Source organism: Gouania willdenowi, chromosome 1, assembly GCF_900634775.1.
Source record: "Gouania willdenowi chromosome 1, fGouWil2.1, whole genome shotgun sequence".
In the NCBI taxonomy this organism is placed as follows: Eukaryota; Metazoa; Chordata; class Actinopteri; order Blenniiformes; family Gobiesocidae; genus Gouania; species Gouania willdenowi.
This window is the reverse complement of record NC_041044.1, coordinates 14,553,243-14,567,126: the sequence shown is the minus strand read 5'-3', so window position 1 is coordinate 14,567,126 and position 13,884 is coordinate 14,553,243. Positions and strand designations below refer to the sequence as shown.

General features: G+C 39.0%; 1 protein-coding gene across 3 annotated transcripts; it reads right to left on the bottom strand.

The window, feature by feature from the left end:
- Positions 1 to 2,475: 2,475 nt before the first annotated feature.
- arpc1a (actin related protein 2/3 complex, subunit 1A) lies at positions 2,476 to 13,475 on the bottom strand. Of its 3 annotated transcripts, none has more exons than XM_028446985.1 (11): positions 13,014 to 13,475; positions 12,361 to 12,457; positions 11,048 to 11,152; positions 10,623 to 10,845; positions 9,883 to 9,990; positions 9,655 to 9,758; positions 9,449 to 9,557; positions 7,573 to 7,648; positions 7,290 to 7,483; positions 3,415 to 3,505; positions 2,476 to 3,335 (listed from the first exon to the last, which is right to left on the bottom strand). In XM_028446985.1, the coding sequence occupies exons 2-11, from the start codon at positions 12,422 to 12,424 to the stop codon at positions 3,297 to 3,299; spliced, it is 1,113 nt and encodes a 370-aa protein (XP_028302786.1). In that variant the 5' UTR covers positions 12,425 to 12,457; positions 13,014 to 13,475; the 3' UTR covers positions 2,476 to 3,296. The 3 variants fall into 3 exon arrangements, with proteins under 3 accessions (XP_028302786.1, XP_028302779.1, XP_028302794.1); XM_028446978.1 differs by having other exon boundaries at positions 12,361 to 12,454; positions 13,014 to 13,474; XM_028446993.1 differs by lacking the exon at positions 13,014 to 13,475 and adding an exon at positions 12,887 to 12,905.
- Positions 13,476 to 13,884: the final 409 nt, after the last annotated feature.

Sequence of the window (13,884 nt, the reverse complement as noted above, 5' to 3'; positions counted from 1 at the left end):
GCCTTTCCATCACTGTGGTAGAGGTTAATCTTGGTCTCATCAGTCCATACAACTTTTGTGGCTCATCCCTGTTCTTCTTTCTTTTTGCTGATGAGTGGTTTGCATCTTGTGGTATGGCCTCTTTATGTCTTCTCTTGACGTCTTCTTCAAACAGTGGATTGTGATACCTTCACCCCTGACATGTGGAGGTTTGCAGTGATGTCACCGACTGTTGTCTTTGGGTGTTTCTTCACAGCTCTCACAATGTTTCTGTCATCAACTGCTGTTGATATCCTTGGCCGACCTGTTCAATGTCTGTTGCTCAGTACACCAGTAGTTTCTTCCTCTTTCAGGACATTGTTGTATTGGCTACGCCTCATGTTTGTGCAATAGCTCTGATCGATGATTTTCCCTCTTTTCTCAGCTTCAAAATTGTTTGCTTTTCTCCCATAGACAGCTCTCTGGTCTTCATGTTTGCTTAACAGCAAATGCAGTTTTCACAGGTGAAACCCAAAAAACAAGAACTATTTAATGTTTAAGCAATCAATCAAAGGCAACACCTAGCGACTACAAACACCCATTAGTCACTTTCCAATACTTTTGCTCACTTGAAAAGTGGGTGGGTTCAAACAAAAGGTGCTCTGTCCTGAGTTGTTTAACACATCTAGATGTAAATACCATAAAATAAAAGCTTTTGTCTCATATTCGTGTTTTGATCTGAAACCCAAATGTCTTCAGTATACAACAAAAACAAAAGAATTGACCTCGCCTTTCCAATACTTTTGGAGGGGACTGTAAATTGTATGATCAGTTGTTCCTGGTCATATAATCAGTAATAGTAGCATCATTTTACAGTTCTGTGTTTTCCTCACCTCAGTGATGGCTAAAAGCTGCCTCGTTTTCTGCTGTTGGTAGAGTTTTCCAGTTAAAAGGCAGCTTTCATCACTGCATCTACTTGAAAATTAGAAAATTAGGTCTCTTTGCTAAAAAAATTAAAAACAATCTTTTTCCACACCTGGCACACAAGTAGTACTCCTTATTAGCACGTGGAGTGACGTTTGCACACGTTTTAATACCACTAAACCTTTAGTGAATCCACCCCTCAATCTCAAAGTAGAATTATTCTGACTTTACAGATTTCCAAATGTTTTGATTTTTCCCCCCTTATATACAGTAGCTGTAACAAAGAATGCTTGGATCTTGTAAAAATGCAATTTTTACCACTCAAATACAAGATTTAAGTAGATAGTAACTGTTCAACAGTAAGTGGGACAGGCTGCAAATATCTTCATTGTATGAATAGAAACAAGTGTTATGAATAAATGTAACAAACATAATATAAGTTACGGTATTTTTCTTATTTTGTACAAGGAATAATTAGTGATCTTTTCAGCTTCAGTTATCGGCCCCCCCACCCCTCCTCCTGGGACACAGAATGGTGACGATCACATTTTGATGACGTTAAGGTCAGATCAATGCAACATGGCTGCAGTCACATAGCAAAATATCATATATGTATCAGATTTTAAAAAATTAAGTTTGGCAGTAAATGCTAATTGGCATTTTTAATTAGTTAAAAGTTGTTGCTTAACTTTTTGTTCCTCCTAAGTGAGCAGTGGTTTATACGTCTGTGAAATGTTGGAGGGAACAGTAAGTGGAAAGAACAAAAACTTTTAGGTGACCTTAACTGGGATGGCTTAATACATGTGTCAAACTCATGGCCCGGGGGCCAAATCTGGCCCCCTCGAGAATGTAAAAGTGATAGAAAAAAACAAAACACTTAGTAAATTACCAACTAATTCAGTTGTAGATTTCTCAGGCCCTCCAAATACAAAAATTCACAATATTTGCAGGGCTCAGTTTTTCAGGTCTTATATCACATGACGGCAGTCATTTTTAATCTCAAATTGTTGAAAGAACTCAAAATCCAGCAAAATTTTTCTCAAATTATTCCACGAAATTTCCCCAAAATCAGTTAAATTTGAGTGAAGATCCTGCAGGGACTGATATACTCACATACTTTATCATTTAAATATAATTTAAACGTGGAAGTGCAAACCAGGGCACATTAATGTCGACTTTGCATAAACTCTGTGGCTCACTTCAGCTTAAACTGGTCTGTATTTGGCCCCTGAACTAAAAGGAGTTTGACACCCCTGGCTGAATGTGACTTAATGTGTAAAATGTACTGCTCTACAAGTGTAAGAGAATGAAATGCTTGCATTCAGGCTTTACATAGTTGGCAAACATATGACATTAATATTAAAGTCACAACCCACTGCGCTTGTTAATTAAATAAGATCAATTTTTAAAACAAGCATAACATCAGATGTGACATAATCAGTCTGAAAACAAGCTTATATATGAGAACATTATATCTGAACCCGTAAAACTTACATCTAATATGAATTATCTGTTTTGGCAAAGAAGTCAACTGGAGTACAGTAAGGTCCCCTAAGCTTGCATCAGAAAGCAAACACAAAAAAGGCAAGAGAATTGTGTAGTAAATGTATTTCCTTCTTTATTTAATGTCTACCTCATTGTCAGTTACACAAAATTCCTCTGCCTTGTGTGGTTTTAGTGTGGTAGCTACAGAGCCTAGTGCTGCTCAGCCATGACTCAGCACTGAGTTTAGACAGCTGCTTTTTCTCTTCCACCATCAAACCTGTACTGCTCTCAGCATTGAACCAGCAAGATGCACACAGAATATCAGGAAAACCTAGCTTTAATAAAAACATTCACCTGGTAGTGATTTTACTATTCCCCCAGTCATTGAAATGTCCCATACTCAAAACTACTGCTGCCTAATATTCTGAGATCATGTTGACCAGGTTGATTTGAGGTAAAATACAGGCTGATTTTAGATGAAACACACAGTTTAGTGTTCATATTTTGGTACAAGGAGGCTAGAAAACATAAAAACACAGTTTACTTTACGTTCAATACGTGTCAGAAGACCTTCACACTTTGACACCTGGTTATTCTTCTTTTAAAAACAAACCCAAAGAAAAGAAAAAAAAGAAATCAACAGTGATGTCACGTCAGCCGAGTGGGTAAGTTGTGTGCTCGTGTGTGTATGCGTGTGTGTGTGTGTCTGTGTGAGATCAAGCATGTTAGCACCCACAAGGTGTGTTTTGAAGAGTGTTTGAGCTGACACTCGATAAGATGGTGAGTATTGTGTGTTACTGGCTGCGTTACAGGAGCGGATGGGGGGAGGATGGAGAGAGGTGGGACTGGGAGCAATGATGAAGGCCCGGGAAGCGAAGAAGAGGAGGGAGAAGTTAGGCCGCAGCGTCTCTTCATTCATTCACATTTCTTCACATGATGCGGAGACCCTGGATAGAAGCTTCTAGACTCTGTGCAGGAGACCAGAGAACAGTGAGATGAGAACATTATGGGACCACAGCAGAGCAAACAACCTGTGGGGAAATGTACCTTAAAGTCCCAAATGGTCATTGCTCCGTCGATGCCTGTAGTGCAGAACTTGCGACAATCCCTTTTGTCTCCCTCAACGATAGACACTTGGCTGGAAGAGAGACGAGCATGTGTTTATTCTGTGTGATACTCCTGAATTAAACTACAGAGTCACAATCTATTTACTGCACTAATAGATGGAAATATCTAAATATCAGATGCATTAACTTTTATATTTCGATGAACTCCAGATAACAGGTGAGTTTGGGAAAATAAACCTCAAATACTATGGTTGTTGGGGTTCTTAAAACAATTGGAGATGAATGAAATATGGCATAATACTGGACCTTTAAACAAGTCAGGGTTCAATATTTTACAGTATTTTAATGTGAACACCAGGAGACAAATTCAAACGCTTTCTGAGAAGTTTTTTTTTGGTCTTTTTAGATATTTGACATCCAGAATAAAATGATGCTTTTCTCACAAAGTGATAAGATGCGCCAGCTCCGATATTTTTATACTACATTTTATTTTACTAGATTTAATATTTGAGAAAGTGAAAGTATAGAAGTTAGATTGTGTGTCGTGTTAGAATTTGAGAAACATTTTGAATCAGTACTTATTTGTAACATAAATTTATAGGAATTTCAGGCTACCCCATTTCAATTAAGGGCAACCCCACCTGGGGTCACGACCCTAAGGTTGAAAAACACCGATTTAAGTAAAGATTTCCTGGTCCAAGCGTGGGTTGCAGCTAATGTGAATCAAAGTCTGGATTATAATATACTATTAAAATACATATATTTTTTGCCCTAGATCGGTCTTGCAGACAACCTGTGCAATCAGACATGTCTATATAAACTTCCTTTATAAGATATCTGTTAATCCCATCTCAGGGCTACGTTCAGACCGCAGGTCTTAATACATAATTCCGATTTTTTTTTTTTTAGAGAAAAACACATTTTTTGCGTGTGCTTTCATACCAAACGTTAAATGTGACTTCTATCAGAGTGTGTGTGCCACTGATGATAAATATAATTAGTGATACATGATAATATCAGCCCGTTATCGGCCAATATCGGTCATTCCGTCGATTTATTGGTTCGATATATGGGCTAAATAAGAAATAAAGAATGTCTTTGTTTTTAAAAACAACAACAAACCTAATGATATTTTTCCCCCTAATTTAACATTAGGTTTTGTTACTTAGCTCTATGAGTCCATGAAAAACAGGCATATTTGAACAGAAACCATCTTATTGATCTGTTGACACCATTGATCAGAGTTAATATAGCAGCAAAGTCCGTTAATCTGTCGATCAGCATCATCTGAAGATAGGATGTAACGATTCACTCAACTCTTGATACGATTCGATTCACAATACCGTGTTCACGATACGATTCTCTCACGATTTATTCTACAAAATGGGACTGTAGACAAATGATTGAAAAATATTCCTTTATTTTTTTCGGGGAAAAACTAGAAAATACTGTACTTTTTTCCTTTTATTTTTCATTGTCAAAAGAATCTCTTGATAAACTATTCAAAGCAATGCAATTTAACTAAAAATTAATCTTGAATGAAATAAATGAAGGAATAATACAAAATGAAGAAGAAGCTTATTAATTTAAATTCTGGTTCTATAATAAACAATAGAAAACTGCATAATAGTTATTTTTCTTTTTAAAAGCACAACTGAAAATGTATTTTGTGCCTTAACAAAACCAGTCATTGCACTGTATTTACATCAGATATTTGTTTGGACCAGCAGAGGGAGCTGGTAACCCAGTGGTCGGTTGACTTGCAGCTATTCTAGCAGTGAAGAAGAGATGCTATGCGCTAGCAGACAGAGCTAATAGAAAAACGTGACTTTTACAGATATTCACGTAATAATACAGATGTTCTTATGATGCCAAAGGGGTAAGAAATCATTTATGAACATGTTTAAGAGTAGTAGGCGATTCCGCCTATGATTCTGGACAAGAGAAGGATAAATAGATAGCGCCCTCTGCTGTTTAAAAAAGTACTGCAATTAAATTTTCACCTATGAACCTTACCTATGAATCGATTTTTAACTGCCTTACGATTAATCGTTACATCCCTATTTGAAGATGATCTACAGACATGTTTCACCTCCTGAGTAGCGCAGTGTCACCACACTCTCACATTGTGCCATCACTGCATAAATTACACATCTGATCAGCTGATGCTGGCCTGATGCTCCTTCTATTAACGCGACACGAGAGTTTGACAATCATAACATCACTGGAGAGGTGCATCCATAGCGACAGAGCTCCACGCACAGCAGCATCCTCAACCCACCGCAGCATCACCAGACTCCTAACGCACCGCCGCAGGTGTGAAGCTTTTTCTCTCCCTCTCACACACACTCTCGCACTTTATTTTCTCATTCAGTGGCTGTTAAAGCAGAACTAAGTAACTTTTTCACCATAATAAATCCTTCTCATAGTCCCTGTGAGCGTAATACAAGTGTTTATGGGGTGATTGAGGGGGTCTTTCATCTCTCCCTGCTGTCACTGGCCAGAAGACAGCACTTGCAACTATCCCTGCCTCCGATCCGGTGGCAAGACGTACTGCTTTATGGCAACCCAATACAAACTAATGCTAGATTATGACCAGCCCTGTGTCTACAAATTCACTTTTCTCAAACTTATATCATGGCGGAGCCAGCATAAAAAAGGCAGAGACGACCTTTGTCCTAGGAAGGGAGCAACTTCAGGCAGTGATTGCGCAACAGGCACGCACACACTCGCAACCCAGCACTCCATCACGCAGTACACACACAAATATCCATCCATCTTCAGAGCCACTTTGTCAGCACACAAACACATTTCCACACTCCCTTCCGTATTACTCCCACATCATTCATTTATTTTACTTGTCTCTCTTCCTCATACTGTTCACATAGTCACATGGGACTATGTGTGTGAAAGCACCCTTAGTGTCACTGTTGTATTAAGATTTTTCAGTGCTAAAACAAGAACAGCAAACAGTTCCAGATTTGATGAATTGCATTGCTCCCACTGCATTAATTATTTTGCATGTCCTCCTCCTGTTGTCTGCGCGCCTACAAGATCCACCTACTTTACATATTTATCAGAGGGAAACGCGCTAAATGGATTGAGGGCGCATTCTGATGCGCAGTCCTGATTCTCTGGAGTTTGTACTTCTTATTAGTACGTGGAGTGAGGTTTGCACACATTTTAATACCCCTAAACCTTTAGTGAATCCGCCCCTCAATCTCAAAGTAGAATTATTCTGAATTTACAGATTTCCAAATGGTTTGATTTTTCCCCTTTTATAGCTGTAACAAAAAATACTTGGATGTTGTAAAAATTCCATTTTTACCACTCAAATACAACATTTAAGTAGGTGTGCAGGTAGTAGCTGTTCTACAGTAAGTGGGATAGGCTAATATCTTCATTGATTAGATTAAAAACAATTGTCATGAATAAATGGAACACATATTGTAAGTTAAGGTATTTTTCTTATTTTGTACAAGGAAGGATTAGTGATGTTGCATCTTTTCCGCCCCTCCTCCTGGGACACAGAATGGTGACGTTGATCATATTTTGATGACGCTAAGGTCAGATCAATGTGACATGTCCGCAGTCACGTGGCAAAACATCATACGTATCAGATTTTTTAAAAATAAGTGAAAATAAACTGGATTTGGGTCACATTTGCCAGCAGTGTGAACATAATTGCTTTATTTCTGCTCTTCAGGAGTCAAAGTCAAATCTTAGATTCTCAGACAGAAGCAAATCCATCTGCGTAATTATCTCATTACTATTTATTAAGCAGAAGATAATAATCTTGAATTAGCTTTGCAGTAAACATTTAACTACTCCCAGTCATGATGATGTGCGACGTACGTGATGCTGTTCTGGTGTAGTGTGTCCAGGGCAGTGTTGCGGTCCTCAGTGGTGGCCCTCTTGTCCATGTTCCTGAAGCGCTCCATGGCAGAGATGTTCCTCTGGATGCTCTGCTTAGGGAGGTCGAGCTTTGTCACAAAGGTCAGTGATCCACCATCATCACAGCGGAACAGCATGGGGCAGCAGTCATGACCCTGAAGATACAGGGAAAACAATAAAAGAATGTAGTGAAACAATAACACAATGAAAATGTAAAGGGGCATAAAGTCTGTCTAAGACTTACCGCAGCTACTAGACTGTTCTCTGAGACAAAAATGACACTGAGGAGTGGAAGGAACTCCGTCTTCAGCTGTAAAGGACTAAACACACACACACTAATTACAGAATGCCCTAACAATCAGCAGCTGTCAGCGCATTTGTAATTCTATTTTTTTAAGAGAAAAAAATGATGTTATAAATAATAAAAATATTTATGAGAGATTTTTTTACCTTCTGTGTGATAAACAACAAATTTTTCATTTATTGTTCATTACTAACTTCCTACACAAAATAGTTTAGCCAAGATTTAATTTTGGCTAATTTAATTTTCTCCCTGGCTTTAGGGAGAACCTGTAAAAAAATAAATTAATATATGCAAGTATGTACACAAACTCCTCTGATGTGTAAAAAACCAGAGATGAAAGTCACAGATTATAAGTACTCACGTTACTGTAATCGAGTTGTTTTTACGGGTACTTGTACTTTTTTGAATACATTTCTAAATCAGTAATTTTACTTGCTCTTTTTAAAAGGAGTAAACTAATTACATTTCTAAATTCTAAATTATTATTATTTTGTTTCAAAATGATCCACGGATATTGTGAAACTACAAAAAATGAAATGACCAGACAACAATCAAATGAGTCACATCAAAGCCGACCAACCAGATTAAACATAACGCACCAAAACAGCGTTGAATGGAGGTAATTTCAGCCTGAGAATTTTTTTTATTTTCAACTTAATTTATTGGTGCTTTTTTTTTTAAAGATTTGTACATTTTGACAAACTTTTTATTTTGTACAGATGCCTTTGTGGAAAATAAAGGCAATTCCAATTGTTCAAGATTTCATCTCTTTCTTTTTTAAGTAAGTAAGTAAGTAATATTTATTTATATAGCACCTTTTACAGACAGAAGTCACAAAGTGCTTCACAATACATACATTGCATACAATACAATACAAATTACAGTTACAGTCACAAGAATATGATGGTCATAAAACAACCCTTTATCACTGGAATTTAAAAAGCTTTCTGGAACAAATAGGTTTTCAGTTGGCTCTTAAAAGCATCAACGGAATCAAGCAAACGCAAGGAAAACGGAAGATCGTTCCAGAGCGTTGGCGCGACCGCCTGGAAGGAGCGATCTCCTCTGGTCTTGTAACGGGTGCGGGGGACCATGAGCAGGTTCTGATCCTGAGACCTCAGCCTCCAGGAGGGGGTATAAGGACACAACAAGTCTCTAATGTAGGAGGGAGCCTGACCATGCAAGGCTCTGAAGGTCAGCACCAGAATTTTAAAATTGAAACGAAAAGTGACTGGGAGCCAATGAAGGGCTTTTAGAATGGGAGTAATATGGGCCCTTCTGTTTGTGCGAGTCAGTAACCTCGCCGCAGAGTTTTGTACCTGCTGAAGACGAGACAGCGCCTTTTTGTTTAGACAAGAAAATAAGCTGTTACAATAGTCTAAACGGGAAGACACAAAGGCGTGGATAATCATCTCAAGATCATCTCTGGACACAAGTGAACGTAGTTTAGAGATTTTCCTCAGTTGGTAAAAACAGTTCCTTGTCAGCAGTTTAGAGTGGTGCTCTAATGACATTGCTTTGTCAAAGATAATGCCAAGATTTCTAAGGCTTGTTTTAGCAGACAAACTCAGTTTATACATGAGATGATTACTGTAACCAAGGGAACCGTGGCAAGATTTATTACCAAAAATAAACATGGGGGGGGGGGGGGTGAAAGTAACTAGTTAACTTACTACTTAATTTAGCTACTTTTTACTTGTACTTCAGTATTTTATGTATGACTTACTTGTGCAATTTAAATCAAGTAACAGTACTTCTACTTGAGTAAGATATATCAGCACTCTTTACATCTCTGCTGTGTAAAAACAAAGAATACCTGGCAGTCTTGGAGCTGTCCACCACAGTAACCATGCTGTCGTGGCTGACCCAGGCCAGACGATTACCAGATGCTGAGAAAGACACCGAGTGGACCCAACCCCCTCCACCTGACAAACAAAGAACATGAAAAAGAGCTCGTTTAGTTTAACGAGTGATCAAAAACATATGTTGGGGGGGTGTGAGGGTAGACGTAAGCATCTAAACCTGCGCCTCCAAATTCTGCTAACACAGCCCCAAATGGCATCTTGCTCCCCCACGGCGTTGGGCTTGGTTTCTCCTCCACTTCCTTAATGTAGGCTGAAAACACCCTAAAGGGTAAAGGGAGAGGAAGAAAATACGCAAAAACTAGATTTAAAAAAAAAAGGTCACAGATGTATTCGCTTGATCTGCAAAGACAACATTGCATTTCTCTTACTGCTGCCAGATTTTTACCTGCATTTGAAGTCACACGAGCCGGCAGCCAGTAGGATATTGTTGGGATGCCAGTCCAGACTAAGGATGGTGGAGCGAACAGGCTTTTTGATGTGCTTGCTCACCCACCTAAAATAAATGAAAAGGTTCATTTTTTTTTTTTTATTAAAAGAGGAAAGTAGAATAAGTTATAAGAGAGGTAGGATTAAATAATTCAGACTTCTTCCTACTCCTTTATTGAACATGTAAATGTTTCATTGAAATCTTACTTTGTTTATTTTATGTGTTGTTTTTGTTTTTACATGCTCAAAAATAAAGAAAATAAAAAAAAAAACTTAAATATTCTGTGTCATATTGCCATTTCTGTTGCAGGAAGCGAATTTAGCATTTTTCATCCGTTTAAATTGCACAATATGTTAGGGATACAAAACTAATAAAAGGTGTGGGACAGGGCCTGGGGGTGGAGCCATCAGAGGCAGGGAGTGGACCTGAGTAGGTCCTTTGGAATGCAGTGCTTTAATTAATATTTAAACCAGGTGACAATAGACAGGGTGTGAGTCAATGGTGTCCATGGGTTGGAAACATGTGCAAAGGTAATAAAAAAGCTGTAAAAACAGAAATGAACTTTGTCCAGAAACCAAAAGTAACGCACAGGAGAAAAACTAAAGACCTGATTTAAACAAACAAACCGTAAATGGCACCAAACTACACAAGCAGATTTGAAAACATATTAAAAAAAATCATGAGAATTGTGTTCCTACCAGTCATTCTCAGATTCAAAGTAGCAGACGGAAATGAGTCGAGCACCGCTGCCAACAGCAAACTTGTTTTCCAAAGGTGACCATTTGACAAAAGTTGCAGCTCGATTGATTCTGAGAATGACCAGAGTGGGCTTCCATACTCCCTCTTTCTGGGACCACACGTAGGCATTTCGGTCTGCTCCACAGGTCACTATGCGGTCACTTTTAGGAGCCCAGTCAATACCTTTAATTCAACAAATGAAAAGTATAATGTAGGTTAATTGTGTTGGTTTCTAGGTTTGATAATCCATTAGACAACACAAGCATCCAGACCTTTAATAATATCAGCTCCAGAAACATTGCTTTATTTAATTAAAAAATTCCACGAGTCAATTCAAACAACAAAAATAAAATATAAAAAATTATTGGACAGCCAGACCCAGTACCTGTAATGTGTCCATTGTGCTCCTTCAGCTCATGCGTCTTTACCCACTGATTGCCACTTTTCTTATAGATGTGAACTTCGTGATTATTGGGACTGATTGCGATCTCTGAAAAAGCACAGACACACCAACCTGAGCATGATGACATGATGGATATGAAGATAATGAACACGTTAGACCAGCTTCTGGAAAGTGTCTCTATTCCATAACAACATTACCTATTCAAGGTCCCACTCTGAACAGGTTCCCATTGTTAGTGTGTTAACACACACACGCATTCATACAATCTCCTACAATGTATTCACGAACCAAACATACATGTTTTAAGAGCATGCCACGAAGGCACAATGTGTGTTTACTCCATCTATTTAAGCCCCGATCCAGACTATCTAATTGCAGTACTGCACCCGTGACCCTACCCATCATGCCAATAAGCAGCCTATTACAAAATGCCAAGTCATTGTTAATTACAACCAGTTTTGAAAAGGAGAACTATCAGAACAAGAAAAATACATGTTAAAAAAAAAAAAGCTAATATATTCGTGATTTTAACATGAGCTCACAGGAGCATTATGATACCACCATGGGGCTGAGGCCAAAATGTCAATATACAATATCAATCTCAATATATTAATTCAAATGAAGTCTGACCAGGAAGACAATTTAGGGTTATATTTGCTGATGCTAAATGCCACACAGGCACATTTATTAACAGTTGCCCAATATATGCCACTTTTGGCTTTTTCTCCTATAAAAGACAGCATGTGTGAGTGAGTTCTGTAGTGTGGCTTCTTTAGATGAAGGTCTGGATTAGAAGAACGTACTCAAAAACATCAAACTGTGCTTTTCTGAGAAGTAGTGAAAGCAGCGACTTCTAAAACAAGTATTTTAAAACAAAATAAGCTATAACAAATATATATATTGATAAAAGTCGGTATTCAAATTGTCTTTAACGTTCAAATAGAAATCTCGATACATCGCCCTGCTCTAGTTAAGAGCTATGCTGATGTCATCCCCAACTCTCATACTAGTCCTGAGCTGGTGCAGCAATAAATAGTGAACCTTGATCAATGTCTAATGCATGGATGTTTAGAGGGTTTAAAAACTGGGAGGTCAACGAGCAAAACACAACAAAGATCCAATGCAAGAAGGAAACATGAATCCTTCTTTGTATGACAACAACTTGCTGACACGTGATGTCATGATGGTGCAGGTCAGCTGTTGGCGTTGATAAGATGGCCTCTGTAGTGAGTTTGGTGTGCAGACATGCTGATAAACTGAGACTGAGAGAAGGAAACAAACATGCAGAGTCTTACGTGTCCTGTCGCGGTTCCAAGCATGGCAGGTGATGGGCTCCAGGAGGAACTGATGGAGGGACATGTTGTCGGGGTGTGGTCCTTCAGAGGAGCTCTGCTTTAAGTGACAACACAAAACTTTGGGTTAGCATTGGTCAGGCACAGGTGTAGAATGAAAAGACGAGCGGACACGGACAGCCTGGCCTTAATAAAACAGCTCACTTTAGCTTCACTAACCAGACAGGACTAGTTAGGTGGATACAGCACCCAAGGGCGGCTGCTAGCGGCTGAGAAACAACCTTAGAGTAATATTAAACTGCTATTTTTCATAAAAGTATCGTTTTATTTAGCTGAATATTACAAATAAACGACTTGACCCCAAATATGTCCTATCCTTGCCGCTGGCAGCAGCAGCAACACCGAGGAAATGATAGTTTCTACTGTCAGTAACTCATTCAGACCAACGCTTCCTGACACGGTTAGCCTGTGTTTAACCGGTGTTAATAAAGGCCTGACAGACCATTCACACACTTTACTTTTTACCTACACAGTGCTGTCCGTACAGTTACCCACACGCTTTACTGCTCTCCGCCTTTCCTGGTTTTAGTAGCTTTAAGCTCGAAGCGAGCAGCGCCCTTTAGCCCGACATTCCGCTAGCCCGCATGCTAACTCACCCGTCAGTCCGGTTTTCCGTGTATGCGCTCTCGATAGCCGGCCAGCTAAGTGACGCCAGCAGGGAAAGGCTGGATCCAGAGCGGACCTGAATTCGCGGACTCTGGTCAGTCGACACGAATTGGTCCTGAGATGTCGAGGGAATGTCAAGAAGGCCAACAGGACGGGACCGGGGGCATCCGGTGTCACACTCGGCGGCAGAACCCGTGGATCTCTAGCTGACAGCTAGCTTAGCATCATCACGCTAGCTGTCCATTCAGCCGCTCACGTCTACGTGTGGCACACACTGCGAACGCTACGAAAGGACAGGAGAGACAGGACAAGCTGCTCAGCTCCTCCCGTGGCTCGAATTTTAACTCCCACCGTGACTGGAACCTGTCAGTCCACTCCAAGCTGTGCTCCACACACAAACAGCACCCAAGGGAACCCACACAACCACCACAGCTTAGTGGAATTAGTTGGGTGCTTTAAATAAGCTCTGAATGAGCAAACTACAAGATCATCTAATGCAGTGTCAAACATGAGGTACACGGACCAAAATCAAGCCTGCCCGAAGGACAAAATCACCCTGCTTTTAACTTTACATTGAGTTTAATGTAGAGAAAGTAATTATATATATATATATATATATATATATATATATATATATATATATATATATATATATATGAGTTACTGACAATGCATAAAAATAAGAAATATATATGTTTTAGTGTCACATTTAGGTGTTGATGTTCATCCTAATGCAATTCGTTTGACGAATTTTGGAAGTTTTTTTTCTTTCTTTTTTTAAAAAGATTTGTTGTTTGCAAATAATCCTTATTTAATGTTACAGGAATGTTACATCCAATGCACATTTTTGTATGAATATTA

What these genes read in the sequence shown, in the direction of transcription:
- arpc1a (XM_028446985.1), bottom strand. Translation starts at nt 12,424, where the DNA reads ATGTCCCTCCATCAGTTCCTCCTGGAGCCCATCACCTGCCATGCTTGG. An exon ending in AGCAGAATTTGGAGGCGCAG is followed by an intron (nt 9,558 to 9,654) that starts GTTTAGATGCTT and finishes TTTGTTTGTCAG; the next exon opens with GTGGAGGGGGTTGGGTCCAC. An exon ending in AGAACAGTCTAGTAGCTGCG is followed by an intron (nt 7,484 to 7,572) that starts GTAAGTCTTAGA and finishes CTGTATCTTCAG; the next exon opens with GGTCATGACTGCTGCCCCAT.